Source organism: Amia ocellicauda, chromosome 7, assembly GCF_036373705.1.
Source record: "Amia ocellicauda isolate fAmiCal2 chromosome 7, fAmiCal2.hap1, whole genome shotgun sequence".
Classification (NCBI taxonomy): Eukaryota; Metazoa; Chordata; class Actinopteri; order Amiiformes; family Amiidae; genus Amia; species Amia ocellicauda.
Window position 1 is genome coordinate 2,762,797 of NC_089856.1, and position 24,857 is coordinate 2,787,653.

General features: G+C 51.0%; 1 protein-coding gene across 2 annotated transcripts; it reads right to left on the bottom strand.

The window, feature by feature from the left end:
- Positions 1-1,402: 1,402 nt before the first annotated feature.
- On the bottom strand, positions 1,403-21,954 carry prkcsh (PRKCSH beta subunit of glucosidase II). Of its 2 annotated transcripts, none has more exons than XM_066707895.1 (18): positions 21,878-21,954; positions 20,894-21,003; positions 20,132-20,248; positions 19,261-19,356; positions 19,044-19,101; positions 18,844-18,961; positions 17,556-17,685; positions 17,317-17,401; positions 15,858-15,936; positions 15,340-15,426; positions 14,665-14,829; positions 14,485-14,575; positions 10,493-10,562; positions 9,023-9,112; positions 4,926-5,000; positions 4,713-4,812; positions 3,958-4,107; positions 1,403-3,232 (listed from the first exon to the last, which is right to left on the bottom strand). In XM_066707895.1, the coding sequence occupies exons 2-17, from the start codon at positions 20,982-20,984 to the stop codon at positions 3,967-3,969; spliced, it is 1,593 nt and encodes a 530-aa protein (XP_066563992.1). In that variant the 5' UTR covers positions 20,985-21,003; positions 21,878-21,954; the 3' UTR covers positions 1,403-3,232; positions 3,958-3,966. The 2 variants fall into 2 exon arrangements, with proteins under 2 accessions (XP_066563992.1, XP_066563993.1); XM_066707896.1 differs by lacking the exon at positions 21,878-21,954 and adding an exon at positions 21,490-21,820.
- Between the last annotated feature and the right edge of the window lie 2,903 nt (positions 21,955-24,857).

The window sequence follows — 24,857 nt, forward strand, 5'->3', positions numbered from 1 at the left end:
AGAGACTCACAGAGATGCACAAAGACACACGGACGAAGGACGTCCCTCCCCCCCAAGTGCACAAAAGGCTGAAGACACAGGCGATGGGTCATCTTCCACAATGGTCTGGGGTCAGGCGTAATTGTGTAATTGTTTAATTAAACCATGACAGCTTGTCTGCCACACCAGTGTACCTGCTTACACCAAGTGCATCTTGGGAGGTTTTTTTTAGTTCCACTAGAAACTCCCCAGCTCATTTGAGGTTGAACCGAGAGGTGTCCCCAGAAAAAAAACCCACAAAGTGTGTTCCCTCACGTTCCAGGCCCTGTCAGTCGTACCACCATGGCGCTGGGACTCGGGGATTGGAAGCCGCGGCATTGAATATTCACTCTGTACCCGGGTTTCCTCATGCCGTCTGATTCACACAGAGAAACTTCTAAAACGCACAACACTAAGGAGAAAAGCACGAGAAGTTAATAAATGTTTCACATCCTCTCGTCCCCGAACGACATGAGCTCTCGCTGGGCTGTAAGGGATCTCATGAAGCGGAAAGCTCATCCAATGTACGTGTTCCTGGTGTCATCGAACCTCCCAGTCCTGTGCCACTTCAGACACATCAGGCCTGGCCAGGAAGTCGAATCTTTCTTCCACACCTACGTGCTGCTCTTGGATGTCAATTCAAGTTTATAGTAGAACAGTAGACGGGCTACACAACGGGTCCTGGTAAGATTGGGTCACTTCAATCCAGACATCAATCTAAGCCATCCAGATCCTCCATTCTGCCCCAGGGGACTCACAGGGGGACTGGCACAGGACAGGGGTGAGGACAGGCGTGCAGGGACCACATGGGCTCGGTCCCCAGCCGCCCTTGTACAGGAAGTCATTTGGTTTTCAGGTTTCATCTGTGCCTTTACAATCTGAAGATACAGCCAACTTGCACGTGCCTGAAGAGAGACAAGCGTGCGTGCTCCTCCCCGTCCCACCTCGGACACAGAGTCCGCAATTGTCGTTTGAATGCGACGCGCCCATTTTGAAATCGAATGGAGTTTGATTGGATTTGATGTGCATTAAAAATGACTCCCTTTATTTAGAAATAAATAGTTTCATGTCGAACCACGCACTCTGCTTGTGTCTTTCTGGTGAAGTATAGTCTGTGTTTGTAAAGGTTTTTTTCCGTTTTCTACACATCACTGCAGTTGAGGAGTAGCTTACCGTGGATTGCCGGACTCAGAATGTACTCCCCAGGCGCAAACAGGACCAGCACGGGAGATCACAAAGCCATCATCTCTCACCCTCCCCGCGACAGATCCGAACACGAACCCCACAAGCCCACAGGGACAGAGCCGCTAGTTTGTCCCCCGCCCTCCCTCTTCCCACGCCCACAAGAACATACTCGGTTAACAAGGGTACACAGAGAGAGGCGTCTGGAGACGGGAGCTTTTTAATTCAGAATCACACATTCAAATACCAAAGGAGCACAAAAGAAAAAGAAGGGGAAAGAAAAACAAACTTAGAAATTGGCCCGCAGTCTGAAGTCCCCGTCTGAGACCGAAGCCACCGCGTCTCCCTCGCAGGAGGAGAGCCGCACCGCGCCGCTGCCAGACAGCGCCACCGTTGCCCGATCAATGTCGTTTCTTCTCTTCTTTTTTTACATTAACAGCCAATCATGATGGCAATTACAAAGTTTTAACACAGGCTAATAAAGACGGTGACAGACGCACAAAAGAGCCTTTGACACACTTAAAGCAGCACTAGAGAAGCGTCGCACATCAAAGCGGGGCTGACGTTCGCAGAGGTAACAATGAGATGCTTGATATCAGCGGGAGCCGCACAGGAGGGAGGGAGGCTGTTCATCCACCAAGTGCACAGATAGGAAGAGGCGTGATAGGGATGACTCCGGCGAGATCCGAAGGGACGGGAGTACGGTGGAATGATTAATTTCAGAAATCAAACTCCAAAAAAAACCCAGAACAAGCATTTTAGGGTCGTGCGAGTCGTGGTGCTGCTGAAGTCTCATACAGGAGATCCTGAGGAACATGCACCCCCCCCCCACAGCAGGATACAAACATGTTAGACCGTTGTGTGACGATATGCATTCAAAATCATAAATAAATTCACTTTCAGCTCTCAAAACTGATGTGTATTTGCCATTGATTCATCTCTAATACCCCCATCACAGTATGCATTCGTTAATTCTTTAATTCGTTCGCAAATCAGAGTTTCTGGCCACGTCTAGGTGATATCTAGCTGGATTCAGAGGCAGACGTACCGAGAGAGAGAGACAGGAAGTGATGTCTGTTACAGAAGACACAGAATGGACAGACAGGAAGTGCCGTCCCCGACGCCGAACCGGGAGACAGAGAGCTAAGCAGGCAGGCAAATGAGGAGAAAATGCCTTTTAAATTAAACATCATCGTTCACATCGCGATGTTAGCGAAAGCACAGGAGGCAATTAAACGGAGCAGTGTGTGCGACTTGACTGGCTTAACTGGAAAAACTAAAATGCTAAAAAACACGGAAGAGACAATTCTGCATTCTTCACTAAACAGGTCTGATCCCAGTGTTTACACCCAATATCTCAATACGGTTTCCAAGCCGAGCCATTGACGACTCGAGGAGGCAGGTACACGATGTGCTGCAAATAAATCTCCTACGCTTTTAGTGTGTAAACATCCCGAACCTGGCTGCCCCCCCGCAGAGAACAGTAGCAAAGGTCAAGGGTCACACAAGCCCCGAAGAGGTCAACCCCGAGAGTTCACCTCCGCCCAGTAGTGCCATCACATCAATAAACGCTAAGATAAGGAAATAAAAATAATTAGTAAAAGCAAAGCGACTGGAAAATAAGAGTTGTGTTGGGAGGGAGGAAGGAAAAAGAAACGAAGTGACAAATGGAGAGGAAGAATCCGTGTGCGGCGCGAGAGTCACCGGGGCCGCGGGCAGAACAAACGCTCCTTCAGCGCACTGCCAGTCACACGCCCGCCGGCGCGGCTCAAAGCATCTTTTGTGATTCTTGATTTCTCTACAGTAAAAACAAAAACCCTCCCAGACCGCGAGCTGCCCAGATCCCGGGGTCAGAGGTCGGCTCGGGGGGGAAGCAGGGAGCGACAGCCTCTCACTACTGGGGTTATTTTTCTTCTTGTTGCTTTTTTTTTTTGTCCTTATTTCTTTTCTTTGTTTTTTCTTTTCAAGAGGAGAAAGGTTGAAGCATCTTCGCGTCTTCTTCAGTGTACGTGTGTTCCCAGTTTTCCAGACCCTGTGTGGAGAGAGAAATACGTTCTGCTTGCAAAGTGTTTTCAAGAACAATAGACCTGTGTGTCCGTGTCTCCTCTCTCAAATTCAGACTCGGTAGAGATAAATGTCCACGTTACACCCTCGCACTCCTTCTCTCTAGGTCTCCTCTCTCTGCCCTTGCTCACTCTCTCTCCCCGTCTCCTCTCCCCCCTCTCTCTTCCTGTCTTCTCTCCCTCACTCTCTCCATCTCCTCTCCCTCGCTCGCTCTCTCCATCTCCTCTCTCTCCCCCCTCTCTCTTCCTGTCTTCTCTCCCTCTCTCTCATCTCTCGCTCTCTCCATCTCCTCTCCCTCGCTCGCTCTCCATCTCTCCTCTCTCTCTCAAATTCAAAACAAGCTTTATTGGCATGAGATGCTTACACACTCACAGCACACAGTTTCAAATCCTTATCCAATGTGTTAGTACTTGGCAGGAGGTCCAGTATTTGCCCCCCCCCCCCCCCCGGTATAGAGCCAGGCTTTTTGAGGGACAGACCTTTTATAATCACAACCTACAGCACCGTCATCAATAAACACTCCGATCACGGCCGCGTCAACACACTCGAGAGGAGAACTGGTCAAAACTCAGTGCAAGGACAGAGGTGACCGCTGGGACCGGTGGCTCAGCCAATCACCCCAGGGTCCGATACGAACAAAACAAACAAGCGTACGTGCGAGTGTGTGAGTGTGTGAGCGTGTGCGCCGCTCACCAATCGGGCCTAGAACTCGTCGTGGGGGGATGGGTCGGAGGGCGGGGGCTCCTTGCAGATGGCGGGGGTGGTGAACTCCATGAGGTACTCACAGCGGCTGGGCTCGGTGGCGGACACAACAGTGGTGTCCTTTCCACAGCTGAGCTTCACCTGCCGGACAGAGATAGAGAGAGGGAGAGAGAGGGACAGAGAGAGAGGGAGGGAGGGAGGGATGGAGAGAGAGAGGGGGAGAGAGACAACACACTTAGAACCCAGAACCCATGAGAGATCATCACAGTGACTGCTAAACCGATGTGCTGTGCGCGTCGACAGGGCAGGGGTGTCGGACTCCAGCCTCAGCAGACGCCCTTGTCCTTGTCCAATTAACGGCATTATCGAGTGAGGTAGTCGTCCTGTAAAGCCGTCATATTTGATGTTTGTAGCCGATACCCGACAATGTTCCATTCATCCACTTCATTGTTTAATTGGACCGATTAAGGAGCCCAGAGCCAGGCTGGAAGAACCCCAGCAGACACTGCGGCCCCCCAGGACTGGAGCCTGACACCAGAGAGGTTGTGACCCCGATGTCAACAGCCTCCGTCTGGCAGTGGCTCCGCGCCACACGCACAGTAAAAGCTGTTCAAAAGCATCTGCGTCTGTTCTTGGTGAATTCAATATTTATATTTGATGCCAAAGAGCCGTAACGCGCAAATTGTGTAATTTGAATGATTCAGCCGGAGTGGCTGTGTGTTCGGCGCCGGTACGGATTCACTCACCGTGGTGGACCGGCTGGGCCCCTGCCAGCAGCCCGTGCCGTGCTCGTACTTCATGATGGAGTATTTGTCGTCCTCTGGGCCGAACCACGAGCCCCACGACCTGCAGACGGAGAGAGAGAGAGAGAGAGAGAGAGATTCAGACAGGGAGACGGTCTTTGCGGTAACCGAAACTTCTAACCCATGTCCCCCGAGGGGAAACAAACAAACTCTCACCCCAGGTTGGTTTCCGATCCACCGAATTTGGACTTCTGCGACACACGGTTGAATGGGCAGAGTCTGTAGATGTACCTGAGGGAGGAGAGCCCGTATGAACGAACACGATTGACTTTGATTTCATAGATTCATCGCAACAGAGAAGAAAGGGAGGAAAAACACAAACCTGGATGTCGATTCTGAAGGGGTGGACGATTTATGTGCCACAATAACGTCCCGCATTTACGTTTACGATTTGTTAACTCGGACGAAACAAAGCATGGATTAGGAGCTCATCTGTGGCTGGCGCTCTCCGGGAGACCGGGAACCGATCCGGTGCCAGGGCTCCCGTGTCTCAGCGCTTTCATTTGTTGTTGTTTTTTTAATCGAGACGTCACATAGGCGGAGGGGAGAGAGAGACAAACATTTCGGAGAATTCCACTGGAGCCAATCGTGTGCAAATCCCCTCCAAACCAGGGAAATCCCTCGCTTTTAAAAAAAGACACACACACACACACACACACACACACACACACACACACACACACACACACACACACACACACCTCAGCTCAGCACACACACAGTGCCGTGTGCGCTAGGATCGTTGCAAACAATCACACATAGTAACAACAACAACACAATGCATTGCGTGGCAGGACTGTGAGGGGAAACATGGGATGGTTGTTCACACAAAGAGAGGCCGGCTTTAGGACTGGAGGTAGGAAACCGAGACACAACCCCTGCTTCGACAATCACACACACAGACACACACACACACGCAGACATGCACACACACACACAGACACAGACACAGACACAGACACGCATATGCACACATAGACATGCACACACATACATACAGACATGCACATGCACACACACGCACACACACGCACACACACGCACACACACACACGCACGGTAAGGCGCAGCGTGACAGTGGGCCTCCAGAGACTGGCAGCCTAGCAACCAGCCTCCAGCAGCCAGCAGGGACCTGATTGAGAGTCAGAGCCCAGCACTGCGCCTCACTCAACACACACACCTCCCCAGCACACACACGCACACACCTCCACAGCACATACACGCACACACACACACACACCTCCCCAGCACACACACGCACACGCACACACACACCTCCCCAGCACACACACACACACACACACACACACACACACACACACACACACACCCCTCCCCAGCACACACACACACACACCCCTCCCCAGCACACACACACACACACCTCCCCAGCACACACACACACACACACACACCTCCCCAGCACACACACGCGCACACACACACACACACCTCCCCAGCACACACACGCGCACACACGCACCTCCCCAGCACACACACGCACCTCCCCAGCACACACACGCGCGCACACACTCACACACACACCTCCCCAGCACACACACACCTCTCCAGCACACACACACATAATACACGCACACCTCACCAGCACACACACATAAATACACACACTTCCCCAGCACACGCACACACACACTTCCCCAGCACACACACACACACACTTCCCCAGCACACGCACACACACACACACTTCCCCAGCACACACACACACACACACTTCCCCAGCACACACACACACACTTCCCCAGCACACACACACACACTTCCCCAGCACACACACACACTTCCCCAGCACACACACACACACACTTCCCCAGCACACACACACACACACACACACACACTTCCCCAGCACACACACACACACTTCCCCAGCACACACACACACACACACACACACTTCCCCAGCACACACACACACACACACACACACTTCCCCAGCACACACACACACACACACACACACTTCCCCAGCACACACACACACACTTCCCCAGCACACACACACACACACACTTCCCCAGCACACACACACACACACACACACTTCCCCAGCACACACACACACACACACACACACACACACACACACACACACTTCCCCAGCACACACACACACACACACACACACACACACACACTTCCCCAGCACACACACACACACACACACACACTTCCCCAGCACACACACACACACACACACACACTTCCCCAGCACACACACACACACACACACACACACTTCCCCAGCACACACACACACACACACTTCCCCAGCACACACACACACACACACACTTCCCCAGCACACACACACACACTTCCCCAGCACACACACACACACTTCCCCAGCACACACACACACACACACTTCCCCAGCACACACACACACACACACTTCCCCAGCACACACACACACACACACTTCCCCAGCACACACACACACACACACTTCCCCAGCACACACACACACACACACTTCCCCAGCACACACACACACACACACTTCCCCAGCACACACACACACACACACACACACACACACACACACACTTCCCCAGCACACACACACACACACACACACACACTTCCCCAGCACACACACACACACACACACACTTCCCCAGCACACACACACACACACACACACACACACACTTCCCCAGCACACACACACACACACACACACACACACTTCCCCAGCACACACACACACACACACACACTTCCCCAGCACACACACACACACACACACACTTCCCCAGCACACACACACACACACACACACTTCCCCAGCACACACACACACACACACACACACACACTTCCCCAGCACACACACACACACACACACACACACACTTCCCCAGCACACACACACACACACACACTTCCCCAGCACACACACACACACACACACTTCCCCAGCACACACACACACACACACACACACACACACACACACACACACACACTTCCCCAGCACACACACACACAAACACTTCCCCAGCACACACACACACACACACACACACACACACACACACTTCCCCAGCACACACACACACACACTTCCCCAGCACACGCACACACACACACACTTCCCCAGCACACACACACACACTTCCCCAGCACACACACACACACACACACTTCCCCAGCACACACACACACACACACTTCCCCAGCACACACACACACTTCCCCAGCACACACACACACTTCCCCAGCACACACACACACTTCCCCAGCACACACACACACTTCCCCAGCACACACACACACACACACACACACTTCCCCAGCACACACACACACACACACTTCCCCAGCACACACACACACACACACACACACTTCCCCAGCACACACACACACACACACACACTTCCCCAGCACACACACACACACTTCCCCAGCACACACACACACACACACACACACACACACACTTCCCCAGCACACACACACACACACACACTTCCCCAGCACACACACACACACACACACTTCCCCAGCACACACACCTCCGCTACACACACACACACCTCCCCAGCACACACACACAATGCACGCACACCTCCGCTGCACACACACACACATACACGACAGCTACCCACAGTGAGGCACCGTCTACACAGCTGCACAATAAACAACCACAATATCTGCAGCACACTGTACGCACAGCGATGCACAATATATACACATGCATACCCACCCACCCACACACACACACACCTCTCCATCGACATCTCCGCCACTCCCTGGCCGTGCACAGATCCGGGCCTTCTCCATTTCCCAGAAGCCCAAAGACATGATGTCCGCACTGGCCTGATCACAAGGACACTGTGCCCACCTACACCTTATTTTCTCAATAAATAAACAAACTGGGAGTTTCTTTTGAAGTCTCCGCGGTCTTCCTAACTTGTTAAACAACTTTAATTCATAACCTTTCAGCTGTCACCCGTAATTTCCATCCTTTTCAATAAGCTAGTTAACGTCTTTATCATCAGCCCTTTTGTTCTGCGATCGGCACGACTCCTTCGCCGGCATATTGTCCTCCGAGCGAATCTCAGCTCAGGCGGTGTCAAGACTCAATGCCGGGAGAGTGCGAATACAAAGAAGCCGGGAACACAACAAAAAAAACAACCACAACAAAGGCACTCTCACACACAATAAACACACACCACACAAGAGACCGGGTGACATCGCTGGCAGAGGCGGGGGATACGTACTCGTTGGTGGTGAGCTCGTAGCACTGGCTGTAGAGGTAGGAGAACTCGGCGCTCGGGCCGAAATCGAAGGAGATCTCCTTCTCCAGACTCCTGCAGGGGGAGAGAGGGAGACAGGGGAGCAAGAGTGAGGGAGACGAGAAGAGAGCGAGTGATGACCCGATATCCACAGGGCAGGGATTACAAAGGCGGCCCAGCAGATACAATCTCGGCAAAAGTGTGAATTGAGAACAAGGGCAGTGATGTTCTGACTGTACAATGCACTAGTTAGAGCTCATCTGGATACTGTGGACAGTTCTGGGCTCCACATTTCAAGAAAGATATCGCTGCTCTAGAGGCAGTTCAGAGGAGAGCAACCAGACTTATTCCAGGTCTGAAGGGAATGTCCTACTGAGAGACTGAGGACCTGAACCTTTTCACCCTGGAACAGAGGAGACTACGTGGGGACTTGACCCAAGTCTTCAAAATCATGAAGGGCATCGACCACATCAAACCAGAGGAGCTTTTCCAGATCAGCAGGGACACACGCACCCGGGGACACAAATGGAAATTGGGCTTCAAGCCATTCAAGACAGAAAACAGGAGACACTTCTTCACACAGAGAGGCGTCACAATCTGAACAAACTCCCCAGCGATGTGGCTGAAGAGACAATTTGGGAACATTCAAAAACAGACTGGATAGGATCCTTGATCACTTAGTTATTAACGGACACCAAACGAGCACGATGGGGCGAATGGCCTCCTCTCGACTGGACACGGTCTTATGTTCTGATACATACAGAGCGAGAGACAGGCCCAAGCAGAGACACAGAGAAGATCCCAACTTCAGCAGTGTGTTTAATATAAAAGTCATTTAAAAATCCAAAAAGACATCCAGTTCAGGTGTTGGCGAAGTAGTCGTGCCCGTCCTAACCGGGCCATCTGTGCAATCGCCCTTTTGTGCGTCACTCATTTATCTAGCAGCGCTGAGACACGCGGGAATATGTCTTTGTAATGTTTTGTCAAGCAGGCACTGTGCAAAAGACTAAAAACAGATTAAGCGGCGTTCCAAAAATACTTCCACTCCTCCCTGCTATTAATAGACTTCCCTACGCAGGTTCGGAGCTGGGCGGGGGGGTTTAATTGCTGTTGATTGCAGATTTCAAAGGCAGGTATGCCGGCGCGGCTCACACCGAGCGCAGAAAGTCGATCTGGAATTCTGATGACAAGCGGTGAATCAGGCTGAGGGAAACGCTTTGTTTTTTTATGAGGCTCCCTGGGGCTCGTTTTTATTTAGTTTTTTCCGTCTCTGTTTCTCAACTTCGCTTCAACAGGGAGTCACGTGGACTGGCAGCGCTTCCCATTATGAACCCCATTAGCCCGACATCTCGGCCTCGATCACTGTGCCCTGAACCCCATTAGCCAAACGGGTTTGTTGGAAGCCCACGACAGCCAGGGCGGCGCACAGACAGAGACATCGATGGATCCACTTACTTGATCTGATCCTCCACTTCCCGGAGAGCTTTCTCGGCATCTTCGAATTCAGACCGGGCCTTCTGGGCAGCTGGTGGGGAGAGAGGGGGCAGAAGAAACTGGCATCAAGACCAGAATTATTTTCTTTTATCATCAGTGTACAGACATCATCAGTTGGAGACAGACGCTCACTTCTACCAGGAACAGGAAACAGTTTTTTTATTTGTGAGGGCTGGGTGACAGGGAACGACCACAAACAAGAACCGAGCCTCCCCTGGGTGCTAGACTGAGGCCGTGGCGAGTTCTCCTTACTGCCATGTTTACTGACACCCCTGTAGTCACACGAATCTGAACAGCCCGACAGGAAACAAATCGCCCTGGTCTCTCTAAACCCTCCCATCTCTCTGTAGATTTGCACAGAGCTCCCTCTCCCCCTCGTCCCGGAGCAGAGAGCTGTTGTTTTGCAGCAGCAGCAGCAGCAGCAGCACCTGGAAATCTAGGCCAGGAGAAGAGTGGGACCTGGCTCCAGCTTTGACGAATGCACTAGATGTAAGCAGGGATATTGAACAATGTAACCCCCCCAACCCTCCCCTCCCCTCAGCGATCCATAATGGGCTCTCGCCCCTCTGATCAGATCTGCCCGATGTCGCGCTGACGCAAACCCTTATCGGCGCCCGAGATCTGGGCCACGAGGGAACGCTGCATTACGGCTGCATCTCATCAGCGGCACGACACACGAGAGGCTCCGCGCAAACCACTACGGCACGTGTGTGTGTGTGTGTGTGTGTGTGTGTGTGTCCCATCATCTTTACAGTACACAACCATCTTGCAAGCCTGGAAGCTGCGAAAACGGGAAGCGTATTAACAGCCCAAGACCTTGATCAAAATGGTGGCAATGGCACACACAAACCGTTCAGGATGCTCAAGAGATCCCACAGGAAGGGGTATCCTGGTGGTGCTCAACCGGTCCGTTATCCAGTACTCATTCAAGACCGTAAATTCTGATCGGTCGGGTAGACTTCATAAAAACGAGGTGCGATTCCAAGTCGCTCTCGCCTCTCAGAAGATATTTAAAACGGTGCCTTTGTTGATTTTTCCCAGCGTCAGGAGACAGCTTCTCCTTTCGCACCGAAGGTCAAAAACACATCCTTTGTTAATGCGGCACTTCGGCGCACCGCTAACATTGGGAACAGGCTGCTGTTACCCCGGTAAAAGGCCACGAACGCCGCAGATCTGAGCACTGGAGATCATCACACAGACGGGACGAGGCCCCCGACCGCTTCTGCTGTGGCGCGATACCTGTGCAGTGCAACTGAATGCTTCTGAACGGCAAGGGAGGCCTATATAGAAAGAAAATGCAGCTTTGCAGATTTTAAAATGATCAGGGAGTGTGTGTGTGTGTGCGTGTTCGTGTGTGTGCAGGCGACGGGGGACTGAGGAACTCAAAATCAAAGGACTGCCAGCGTCTTTTGTTCCGAGGCAGTAAAGCCGACGTTTCTTTATCTGCAGCCTCCATATGCATCGCAAAGGAAACGCACGAGAAAGAGAAAAAAAAGTCACCTTTTGTGGCGTGCGGCAAAGACGGCTGCGCAATTTAGGGGTCGGGGGGGGGGGGGGGAAACCGGCGTGCGATAAGGAGCAGCCCGTCCGTCAGAGGCCCCGATAGCGATCGGACGGGTGGGAGAGCTGTCACTCCGATGCTCGAGCCTTTTGAAGCGTGCAGGGAAGAGCTTTTGTAAATTAGCCGGTAAAATGTCACTCGTTTATTCCAACTATGACCTTTTTCCGCTTATTTTCTTAAGACGGGGGACTGTAGATCCCTGGTGATGGATATTCAGTGCAAAAAAACAATAAAGCACATTTTCAATTTACCAGTATACAACATAAGAGTGTGTGTGTGTGTGTTGTTGTAAAGCAAGCATCACTGAACCCTGACCTGTGCCAGAGCTCCGAAAGACTGAACACTTTTGTTGTTGTTGTCGTGCACTACAACATGGCGTCCTGCTCCCATCTCCCCTCTGGCCTCCAGCTCAGCTCCGTCAGAGTAATTCTTTTTTAACGAATGAATAAAAACAAGTTCTAATCTCTTCAACAACCCCCCCAAACCACCCTCTCTGTCTCTTTTAGCTTTAAGCTTCGAACATCAAAAGCACTCGCTCTGCAGTCCCGCCCCCATCCCTCCCGCCACAGATCTGCAGGGAGGAAGTGTGAACTCCGGAAGAAAATCGGGTCACTCCGCACCGAGCTGCACGTCACCAGTTTGGGCAAAGAAGGCGCGATCGCTCGGCCGGCCTCCGGACGACTGAGGATACGGCATTTCCCAGCGCGACATGCATTCTGATGCCGTGGTTAAAACGGACAGGGTGGCAAGCATTTGAACGACTCCTAGCCCACCCGTCTGTGGCTCCAGTTCACCGCAGGCCTAACTTTCTGGTTAGTCACCGTTGCGTTCAAGTTAACAGTACTTGACCGAGCCGACGCCTGTCCTTGTTTAACAGAGAAATAATTTTTTTATATTATTTAAAAAAATTGAATTTGCCGGATATTTCGTATACCGAGATAGCGGCCGGGGATCTCGACCTGAACGCGGCTTGGGTGCCGATATTGGAGCTTCTGGGGACATCGAGGTGATCCGGATATAGTTTTTCTTGATCTTCCCAGAGACAGGAGACGGGGCCCGCAGAACAGAACCGGCACTTCCAGACGTTGCCGGGTTTCCGATCTCCTGCTTTCTCCACAAGATCGTACAAGTCCAGAGAGGATCCCGACAGGCAGGGGACAATCGCCCCACAGACCCTGCGCCAGACCGGCTACGTCTGGCCCCCTCTGCCGAAATCGCAAGCGGCACGACGTCGCTTTCTGCCGCAGTCCAATCCCCTGATCGGGCCAGGCTTCACATGCGGCCGATCGCCGACACGGAATCGGCGTTAATCAGGGGGCGAAGGACAGAGAGAAGGGAAAACGACGACGCCAAGGAGGCCAAAGCATGGCGGAGCGCCTAGTTCTCCTCACCTCCACCGCGGGAAGAGACCGCAGGCGAGAACAGCACCGCCGTGGCAGCGCTGAGCCGACGGCAGGGTTTCTCCCTTTCAAGCAGCTCCCCCCCATCCCCCCTCTCCATTTCCTTAAATCAAAACTGCTTTGATTTATTCCTCCTGGGATGTTTATTTAAAAACTTCTCCTAGAGCAACTGCCAGCTTGGGGGGAGAGGGGGAGGCTCTGATGTGTGGCATTAATTAACGCACAGGCAAACGCATTTCAACCAAAATATAAATATAAAGGTGTGCAGGCAAAGGCTAACTGCTCCCCCCCGCAGCCCCCCATGATCCAGAGTCCGTAAACGAGCGGCCGATCCAGAGTTCACTGCACGGACCGGAGCAGCAGAGGAACCGGCCGGCCCTGGAGCACTGAGACCCCCCCCCGTCCTGCCTTCCACTGCCGGGCTGGTGCTCAGCCGGGCGCCATCTGGTGGAGACGGCCGCTTCTCTGCTGGGAAAGACTCTGCCGCCACCTGCTGCTCACTGCGGTGTGAGGCACCGAGACAGGCTGCCACCACACACACACACACACACCACACCTGCGCTCTGGCCACCAACGCCATATAATCACTCCCGCCCACTCCGCCAGCCTTCAAAGACGCCGCGGGGGCTGCCATGACTGAGCGATCGACAGCGAGAGTGACTATAAACGAGCTTCATCACTACACACACACAGACACACTTGTATTTGTTATTAAACAGCGGCACCAGCCTCAGACCGAAGAATGTCCCCACCCCTCCTCCCTGTTGTGGTTTAAAAATAGTGAGCACATGAAGAGCAGGGAAATTGCCTCTAATAGCACCACGCTGTGCTGTTTCCATTGTCCTCCACCAGCTAATGACACTAGCACGGCACTCGCTGCCGCGTAACCTCTCTCTCTCCCAACGGAGCCATTAGCCGAGCGGTGCAGACCTGCCCGACACTTTACCCACGACCTTGCCCGGCGGAGTTCAGGGAGCGCCGCACACACTCACCGTCGATCAGGGCCTGGGTCTCGTCGTCATATGGCGGCATGGCCTCCCCGTCATCCTCCGTCTTGTCCGAGGGGCGTCCGATGGGCGGGCTCTGGGGGAGAGAGGGGTGCGGTCACGTCAGCCTGGGCACAGCCATCGTCTGAGAAGAATAACAATTATACACAACCCTTTTAAAAGCACCTTGTCGTCATCCTCACGATCATCGTCCTCCTCGTCCTCTTCTTCATCCTCCTCCTCGCCGCCCTCCTCCTCCTCGGGATAGTGGGAGTCCAAGTCGCTGTCGTGAGGGGGGTCCGTAGTGTCCAGCGGCTCGGCGGGGATGGAGGAGGGGGTGGGGGGCTGGACCTGATCGCATACACACAGATGTCAATGACTGCCCGTCTCTGCCTGACAGGACAGTAATTTCCTATCAAACAGGATGGACCCCCCTCTCTCTCTCTCTCTCTCTCTCTCTCTCTCTCTCTCAAGGCAGGTGTTCCCAGCCCTGGTCTTGAAGGTCCTGCTGGGTTTTGCTCCAACTGAGCTCTCAAATACTTAATTGCACCCTTAATTGAACTAATAATTTCCTAAACCAGAGCCCTTTAATGATTGTAAACAGTAGGGGGTTTAAGTTAAGTATAGAATGTCTAAAGAGCTTATTAAAGAACCAGCTCTTATTACACAATTACAAAAGCCAATCTAAGCAGATTGTTACTTCAATTAAGGTTCAATTAAGTAATTGAGAGCTCTGTTAGAACAAAGCCCAGCAGGGTGGGGCTCCTCCTGGACCGGGGTTGAGGACCACTGCTTCGAAGAGGCACAGTAAGCCCATTACTCTGGACGCGGGGATGTTCTAGGCGGCCCGGCCCGGCTCACCTCAGAGTGATACTTGTCTTTGATGTTTTTCCACACCGAGCTCTGGAACGCGGCCGTGTCCACCTTCCCGGCCCCCCCCAGCAGCTCCTGTGAAGAAGGCAAAGGAGGCCATCAGTCCACTGGAGACGCATCCCAGAAGCCTTTGCACCTTTGGATTGCACGTCCCCCCCACCCAGGACTAGAGTTTGTGCTTCTATGATGAGTCAGAGTAGTCCGCAAAGCTTTACGCACAAACGTAAAATGTCTTTCTTCACAAAGACTCTGCGCTGCCGTCATGCGGCAGGACAGTCAGTCTGCCTTCCATTAATGCACGGGACAAACGCTCACAGATCCGCACACCCAGCACACAGGCAGAGCCACGCCGCGATGTTCCTACTGCATCAAACCGACGCCTCTCTGAGGGAGACGAGCCGCACGTGACAGCATTGCGTCGACGCAGCGGGGGCGTCTGTACGCAGAGAATAGATGTGCAGCAGCGACGGACACGGGCACGGAGGCGGGGCAGCAGACGGGCATACCTGAGCTTCGGTGTCCGACAGGGTGCCGTCCGAGTCGGGGTCCAGCTCAGGGTGGGTCTGCAGCTCAGATGCAGAGATGCTGCCAGAAGGGAAAAGGGCAGGGCGGGGTGTGTTCAGTAGGAGGTTGAGAGGCTTTTTTAAAATTATTCTACAGTATTATAAAAAAAAAAAATGAATTTAACAATTGAAATGGAACAAACATCCACACACAGTACTAAAACTGAATGTAATGGAGAACTTTTAAAACTATAACAATCCAGTCTGGATGAACTGTTCAGAGATTCAGAAGTATTTAACATGCATCCAACACCACTATTACTGGGACACCGATGAGAACACGATATAAAATCTAACTACACTACCGGTCAAAAGCTTTAGAGCACCTCCATTGTTCGTTTGTATTGAAATGTACGCAGTTTAATGTCTCTAGAACAGATAAACAATTGGAGATGTAACCCCTTAAGCTGACAAACCGCTCTGTACCCTTAAAAGGCACCAATTCCGTGTTGTTCTCTCTAATCCCATGTGTACTCTTCACTGCTGTGTTGATTGCCAAGTGTTTGGTATCCCATGAAAGCTGAGACTTTTTATACCCCCCCGCATTCTGAAATGGGGGGGTGGGGGGATACTTGGTCTGAGTAGGAATACAACATCTAAGAAATTATTGACAATTATGACATTCTGGAACCAGACAGTCTACTGATCAAAACAAGAGCATCCACGTTTTGGTAGAAGCAACACACACCCGTAGAAAGCTCAACATGTCAAGATGGAAAACTGTTTACAGTGTACTAATACACAACGATTTTACATCATTGGATCTGAACTAGAACATCAAAAAATATATAATGGATTAATTGTTAGGTTGTTCTGAACAAAACAAGTCCATTTGCAAAGAAATCCAATTGAAATTGAGTGATCTGTGACCGTCTGAAAGAGAACCCTCCCCAACCCGGAGCAGACTGCGTGTTCTCCCCCCCCGGGCTCTGAATGACGGTGGTGACACGGACACTGTGAATCGGATGTGTTTGAGAATGAAACGCACTGGTAGCCAAGAGAATAAGCTCTCAAACGATGTGTGCATTGTAGGAATACAGTGTGACTTCTATGCACAGGAACTATGTAACTGCCAAATAATGCTTAAAAGGGTGTAGTAACACAGCATATAACTCTGAAATGTACATTATTTCTCATTTTTTGGGTACCTAAACTGACAGTTTACCGCTTACCTTCGTACCATTTCAGGTGATTCACTAGACTTGAACTGCTTACATTTCAATAAAAACAGGGAAAATGGGGGTGTTAACAATGGCTGCTACCATTCGTGGATCTACAGATATGAAGGCCCTATTCCCGACTCTGAAGAGGCTGTTGTCTGGACCAGGGCCCCCACCATCTCTGGACCAGGCCGGCCCCCTGACCCCAGGAAGGCCAAGTGACACCAAGCTAAGACACCCACACTCCGTCCGCGTCATCGTCCAGCTCCAAGAAGACCTCCACCATGCGGGCCTTGTCCTTCTCCCGGTCCAGGGCGGCCTTTTGTTCTGCAGATGGGGGGGGCGGGGGGCACAGAACAGAGACCACCAGATGAGAAGAATTTATAAAGAAAAAATCCCAAGGTAAGAGGTTGGACTACCCTGAGGAAAGCGTGGGGAGCTGTGTGCGTGTGCTTGTGTGTGCCCCTCCTGCTGCACTGACCCTCCCAGGCCTTGAGGTGCTGCTCCTTGGCCTCCTTCTCGGGCAGCTCGGCCGCCTCCTTCACCGAGCGCAGACTCTCCACCTGCTCCTCGCGGCCCGCGCGGCTGTCCTGCAGCTCCCCCAGCTTCCTCTGCAGAGACGCGCACCGTCAAAACACACGCATGCACACACACTGCAACGCACAGACACTGCACATACACACGGCACACTGTGCGCACACACACACACAGACGCTGCACACACCACACTGTGCACACACGCACTGCACACAGACAGACAGACACTGCACACACTGTACACACACATTGCACACACAGACGCACTGTACACTGCGCGCGCACACACACACACACCACACAGACACTGCACATACACACAGACAGACACTGGACACACACTGCGCACAGACAGACACTAAACAGACACTGCACATACACACAAGACACTGCGCAGACACTGCACAGACGCACACATTGCACGCACGCACACTCCGCGCAGACAGACACACGGTGTGAGGGCTTTTTTGTTTAATATTTTTATGTAAACTGTGTTGACTTGCAGCTTCTGATGTACAGTGAATCTGTAAGTATAAATAAATCTAGTTTAAGGTTTGTTCTTGTTTACTGCCTGTTTTTAGCTTTCATATTTTTACTTATTATTATCTGTGTCTTATGCATACTTTTGAAATAATCCACAGAACTGCTTGTAATCCCTGCAGCTGTGGCAGACACAAAACATGTTATTCGTACAGTATGTGCTAAACTATCTTCCCCTACCCTGCCACCCCCGAAACACAAATATACTATGTGTTGCACATCCTCGGACAATAGCATTCCCACGAGGCATGACGTGCACCTGCTTGTGGGAACACTGCAAAACGTTTTCTTTCCCAAACGCATTAGCCAATGAATCATTACTATTATGTTGTGTAACTACGTATCGGGACTGCCCCGTAACTGATGCAGAAGTTGTTTGTTAGACTGTATAAGGCTGTGTGAAACTTCCAATAAACAGAAGATAAACGAACGGACTACTTCGGTGTCTGTGCCTTTTTCTTCCCGAGTGGTCGTCTCCTGCTGAAAGGTCTCGGCTTTTGCCGAAATGCTGACTGGCCTGACTGCCTGATTCACTGGGATCCGAAGGGTTGCTTCAACTGAAGCCTTGTACCTTAACACACAGACACTGCACACATACTGCACAATGTACACACACACTGTACACAGCACGCAGACACTACACGCACAGACACACAGACACTGCACACGCCCTTGCCATGTCCCTCCCTCACCTGTTTCTCCTCCTGGCCCTTCTTGGCCTCATCTATGAGCTGCTGTTTGAGGAGGAAGCCCTCGCGCGTCACCTCGGCCATCTTCTGCAGACTCTCCTTCTCCCTGCGGCCCATCTCCCTGAAGAGACGAGTGGTCAGGACAGCCGGACACACCGAAAAACACTCTGAAGCACCGCTACCCGCTCGCACGCTCCACTCACCTGCAGGTGTTCTCGCACACGGCGCCGCTGTTGTACTCGTCCGTGGTGTCACAGCAGTCTGCGGGGGAAACGGGGGGTCAGAGGTCACCCAGAGAGCGAGAGTGCAGGGACACCAAACCCGTCACCCAGAGACGGAGAAGCACCCCATCGGAGAGAACCGACAGCAGTTTGCCGACTCTGCGACCCGCAAGCCTCGGAGATCCCCAACGTTTCTTACCGCAGATACCGTCGTTGACCCGCGAGGAGGGGATGAAGTGCTCCCGGTAGCCGGCGTTGGAGCAGTGGAAGTTCCCATTGGGACAGGCGGACGTTCCTGGGGGAGAGACGCATGGATATGATGATTTGTACTGATGAACTCTTAAGAACATAAGACAGTGTCCAGTCGAGAGGAGACCATTCGCCCCATCGTGCTCGTTTGGTGTCCATTAATAACTAAGTGATCAAGGATCCTATCCAGTCTGTTTTTGAATGTTCCCAAATTGTCTCTTCAGCCACATCGCTGGGGAGTTTGTTCAGATTGTGACGCCTCTCTGTGTGAAGAAGTGTCTCCTGTTTTCTGTCTTGAATGCCTTGAAGCCCAATTTCCATTTGTGTCCCGGGTGCGTGTGTCCCTGCTGATCTGGAAAAGCTCCTCTGGTTTGATGTGGTCGATGCCCTTCATGATATTGAAGACTTGGATCAAGTCCCCACGTAGTCTCCTCTGTTCCAGGGTGAAAAGGTTCAGTTCCTCAGTAGGACATTCCCTTCAGACCTGGAATAAGTCTTAAGACTTCAGCCTGACCATAGACAGAGGTTGCAAAGTAGCTTTGGCTAGAAACCCTGTAAAACATTACAAAGGAGGAAAGGACCCACTCTGCCGATCCCACGGTTCAGACAACGGCTCATTACAGTCAGACACAGAGCCCTGCAGAACCGAGCCTGGTTCTGACCGATCCTCCCCCTCCAAGGAACGTTTCGCACCAGCCCTTAGGACTCCACATCCTTTGCTAAAACATGGTTTGGATCGGACAGGATTTGCAGGAGACCAGCCTTCAGACACAACAGTTTATCAATCCCTTCATGCACCGCTCCGCCCCCGACCCCCATACCTGGCTCATCGGAGCCGTCCTTGCAGTCGCAGTAGTCGTCGTTGACCCGGTCGAAGGCGATGGTCCGGGAGCCGTCCAGACACGTGAACGGCTTGGCCTCCTCATAGAAGTGACGGTCTGCAGAGGAGAAGGGGGGGGGGGGTTACACAAGGACAACAGAAACCTGGATCCCAAAACCCCAGAGAAAATGGCCTGCGTGTATTTCCACATTGAGACTATTTGCAGCAGGATGAGAAATACCAAAAGGGTCGCTGTCAGTCTGTACAGGTCAGGGTCAGGGGGGGCCGTGGAAGAATTTTTCTGGACTAACGTAAGACCCTCTCTGGTGTCTCCGCTGCCCTCTGACCCCAGCACTCAGAATGCCAACATTTAGAAATAAAAAACTATATAAGAAGATCTAAGAGGAAAAAAAAGCACCCACACTCTCCATTGACCGACCAACCAACACGTTCTTCTCCAGCGCGGAGTGACAGACGAACTCACATCTAAGCAGGACGTCGTAAATGATGTGGCCGTTTAGAGATCTGCAGTTTCAGATCTTCAGATCTCAAATGAACCCCAAGTGTTTTGAGTGGACTTCAAATTGACTTCCTGTGCAAATGCAGCATGTTTTGAATGGACTTCCTGGTCAATTCGAGATCAGAAGTCCATTCAAAACCTACTGCATTTGCACAGGAAGTCAATTTAAGATCTCAAAAGCAGACCAGGAACGAGACAGAGGGTGCGTTTTGGGTGCCGCTCCGGGGCCGGCTCTGCACTCACTGTAGAGAGGAACCCCCCGGGGTCTCTGGATCTCCACGGCCGCAGCCCAGAAGCACAGGGGCAGGAACAACGCAAGCTGAAGGCAGGACATCTCTCAGGCTCTGCAGCACCTGCAACACACACACAGGGCACTCAAGGAGAGCGCGCGCACACACAACCCACCCCCTGAACGTGTCCTTTTATAATCCCAATATTTAGATTAACTTCAACTGAGCAGCACTTCATTGTGTATTTCGAGATCCACAGTCCCACTGTACTCGAGTCTTAAGAGATTTTGAAATAGAAGCTGTTGGCAGTCGCCCTTGTACAGGAAACGGGCCAAACAACGTGCAATAATACAGTGCGAAACTGCAAATCAGTGCACAGGTGAAATACACAGTTCATATAAAGGACAAGGTCAATATCCTAGTCCTAATAGCGAACAAAATAAAGGACAGGAGGCGAGTGTTTTGTAAGTAAAGTAGGGTAGGTTTGTAAATTAATTACTTATTTATATACTTATATATATATTTATACTTTGTGTACAGTATTGGTGGTGTAGCTGTGAATGTAACCGACATGTTACATGCTCTGCTTTAGAACCGATTCGTACTGACCCGATTTAGAACGCCACCGATTAATCGGCCGTTCCAAATTCCAAATTCCAAATCACGACTAATCGGCTTGACTTGGTTCTAAGTCAGCTGATGCGCAGGAAGGCCAAAAAACGTGCGGAAAGGCTCTTCACGTCGATGAAACGTGTTATCATCCAGAATAATTTGAATGCAATCCGACTGCAGGAAGAAAACCCAAGCGATCTTTGAACATCCCTGTCGAGATCCGGCCCGACCGCCGGCAGCCGCAGTGTCGCGATATTACATTCAAACGTGCCCGCTTTCCTGTCGCAGCAACACTGCTCGCTAAATTAACGTTTCTGTCCACTATATAGTGCAGCTGAAAATAGATTTAAAGCACTGAAATGAAATAAAACTCAATCTCATTTACCCTCGTCCGCTCACCGTCCGTATCCAGGAAGAGACGTCTGAACCACTGGTTTGGCTCACTCTGATTGGTTTAAACCGCGGCCGGAAATGGCGTTCAGAGTAGCGCAGTGCATGCTGGTAGTTGTGGTTTTTAAAACTTGGTACTGTCGATACAAGCGCTGAGCACCAGCCGTGTCTGTGGAACCTGGATTCGCCTGCAGCTGGATGAGCCGGTAACATTTACTCAGCGGTGGGGGTCCTCGCCTGGTCTCCCTGCTGAGAAACTGGATTCTGTCCTGCTCCCTCTGCGGTGTGCTGTGTGTGGCGCTCTCTCTGATTCTGTGTCAGTTCCTCCCAGAGGTGTTCTGTGGCATCGTGTGCAGGAATCTTACCAGGCTGTACATCGATATCTGTGATCTGTTTATGGGGCTATTCAACAACACCGCAGATCCTTCTGCCAGGCCCTCACAGTTCTCTAGTAAACGGTGTATTAGAGACATAGGGACAGTAAAACAATTAAACAGGAGTGGATGACTTTTACTGGCGCTCCCGTGCTCAGACTCCTCTGGTGGGATTGTGCACCGATTAGCACGTTCTCAGTGTCTGCATATTCCCTGATGCATTTCCCAGGTAGCCTCTTTCTTCTCCACTCCTCTAGTTCAAGTGCTGTGGATTCTTTGACTACACAGACTTCACTGGCTCCCAGCTTGTGAACTGACTCCCTGCAAGAATGATCCCTGTACTGCTGGCATCGCCGAAGTCTCGGGACTCCCTAATCGACTCGCCCTCCGTCACTCATACCTGTCCCCGCTTCCTTCTCTTTCACCTTCTGTTATTATCTGATCCTCTTTTCAACAGTATTTGCTTTTCTTAGTTTTATGCTTATGCTGTGGATCATTTTTCTTTACTTTCTTCTGCTTTTTATTTTTCTCCTGCTCTTGTTTTTATGTATTCAGCATGTTACTGTAGGTATCTCTCTCCTTCTATTGACACGTGTGCTCCTTTTCCTCCTCTACTTTGTTGTATTATAACTTTTTCTTCTCTTTATTTCTCTCTCTCTCCCTCTATCGCTGTCTTGGAGGTAGGCGACATCACGGAGATCAGGCGCCACAGAGATTCTCAACGGCCATTTTAAATCTGAGCTGGCACAGAATTGTGGTGTCTTGGCTGTCCATATGATGCTGGGCTTTATTCAGACAACTTGTCATACAGGGAGCTGCTATTAACAGCACAAGCACTGAAGTACAAGTTTTATGAATGGTACCTTAGGTTAGCAATGATTCATAATGGTTCAGATATAGACTATATAGCGCCTAATCTGCAATTAACTGGAAGTGGCGTAGCCAATCACCCTGCGAGAGTCCGGTGCCAAAGCTGAGGTAATGGTAATGGGCAGCACAGCAGGGTGATAAACCCCATTTGAGCTGACTGGCAGATAAGATATGACGGGACATACAATCGTATTCCCAATTAATTTAAATTTCCCAGCTGTGTATATTAATTTAAGAAGCTCAGATTTGGCTGCGTTATGCGTTCAGTGGCTCAATAAAGTACCTGACAGCTCAGTGGAGAACAAAATCCGGTGGGGCAGTGTGGCTCCAGGACCGGCGCTGAGAAGAACCGCTGTTGTACCGTTCTGTCTCTTAACGCTCTGCTCTGCGTCCTCTGGCTGCAGTGTCAGCCTCACTGACTCAGGGACGGGAATCAGACGCCCATTGCACAGCGCCAATCCACGGGGGCCTTACTACAAACTAGTGTAGTCAGTACAGCAGGACAACCAATACAGTACTGTCAGTCCATTTCTGGATTGATTGTTTATTGATTGTGATTATTGTTTATAGCTCCTCCTCATGTTTAGTGTCCTCCAGATCACTCCTTACACCGACCCAGCAATCTCTGTCACTGAGACTTGCACGGCCCCCGAGTCACAATCTGTTCACCGTCTTCAGAGGGAATTCCTTCAGCTTGTTATATGAGCTGTGCTTCTGTAATGCACACACACACATATATAGATATATAGATTCATGTTTCATTGCTACACAAACGAGAAGTTTCTGAAACTACAAGCTTCCAAAAGAATTTTTAATAATAAGAATTGTGTTTTCTGTATTGTCTTATTTAAAAGTCCAACAGGTTTTTTACAATATACAGTTAGGCTCTGTACGCCACCACAGTGGATTCGAGGAAAAAATCAATATGTGCTTTAAGTGCAGACTTTTATCTTTAATGTGAGGGTAGTTACATCCACATTGGGTGACCAGTGTAGGCATTACACCCATTTTTATATGTGGTCCCCCAAATTTAGAGGCTCAAAAGTAATTGGACAAACTAATAAACATGAATTAAATTGTGAGTTTCAATACTTGGTGGCAAATCCTTTGCAGTCAATGACTGCCTGAAGTCTGAACACATAGACATCAGCAGATGCTGGGTTTCTTCCCTGGTGATGCTCTGCCAGGCCTGCACTGCAGTGTCTTTAGTTCCTGCTTGTTCTTGGAGCGTTTTGCCTCCAGTTTTGCCTTCAGCAAGTGAAATGCTGCTCAATTGGATTCAGGTCAGGTGACTGACTTGGCCATTGCAGAACAGTCCACTTCTTCACCTTAAAACAGTCTTGGGTTGCTGTCGCAGTATGCCTCGGGTCATTGTCCATCTGCACTGTGAAGCGCCGTCCAGTGAGTTTTGAAGCATTTGACTGAATTTGAGCAGATAATATAGTCCTAAACACTTCAGAGTTCATCCTGCTGCTTTTGTCAGGAGTCACATCATCAGTAAATACAAGGGAACCAGTTCCTTTCGCAGTCATAGATGCTCATGCCATAACACGGTTCCCTTGTATTTACTGATGATGTGACTCCTGACAAAAGCAGCAGGATGAACTCTGAAGTGTTTAGGACTATATTATCTGCTCAAATTCAGTCAAATGCTTCAAAACTCACTGGACGGCGCTTCACAGTGCAGATGGACAATGACCCGAGGCATACTGCGACAGCAACCCAAGACTG

Excerpts from the sequence above, each read along its gene's own strand:
- prkcsh (XM_066707895.1), bottom strand. The coding sequence starts at position 20,984 with ATGTCCTGCCTTCAGCTTGCGTTGTTCCTGCCCCTGTGCTTCTGGGCT. Across the intron at positions 15,937-17,316 it reads GACGATGACGCGGACGGAGT|CATCTCTGCATCTGAGCTGC; the intron begins GTGGGTGTCTTA and ends CCCTTCTGGCAG. Across the intron at positions 14,576-14,664 it reads ATCGTGAGGATGACGACAAG|AGCCCGCCCATCGGACGCCC; the intron begins GTGCTTTTAAAA and ends TCTCTCCCCCAG.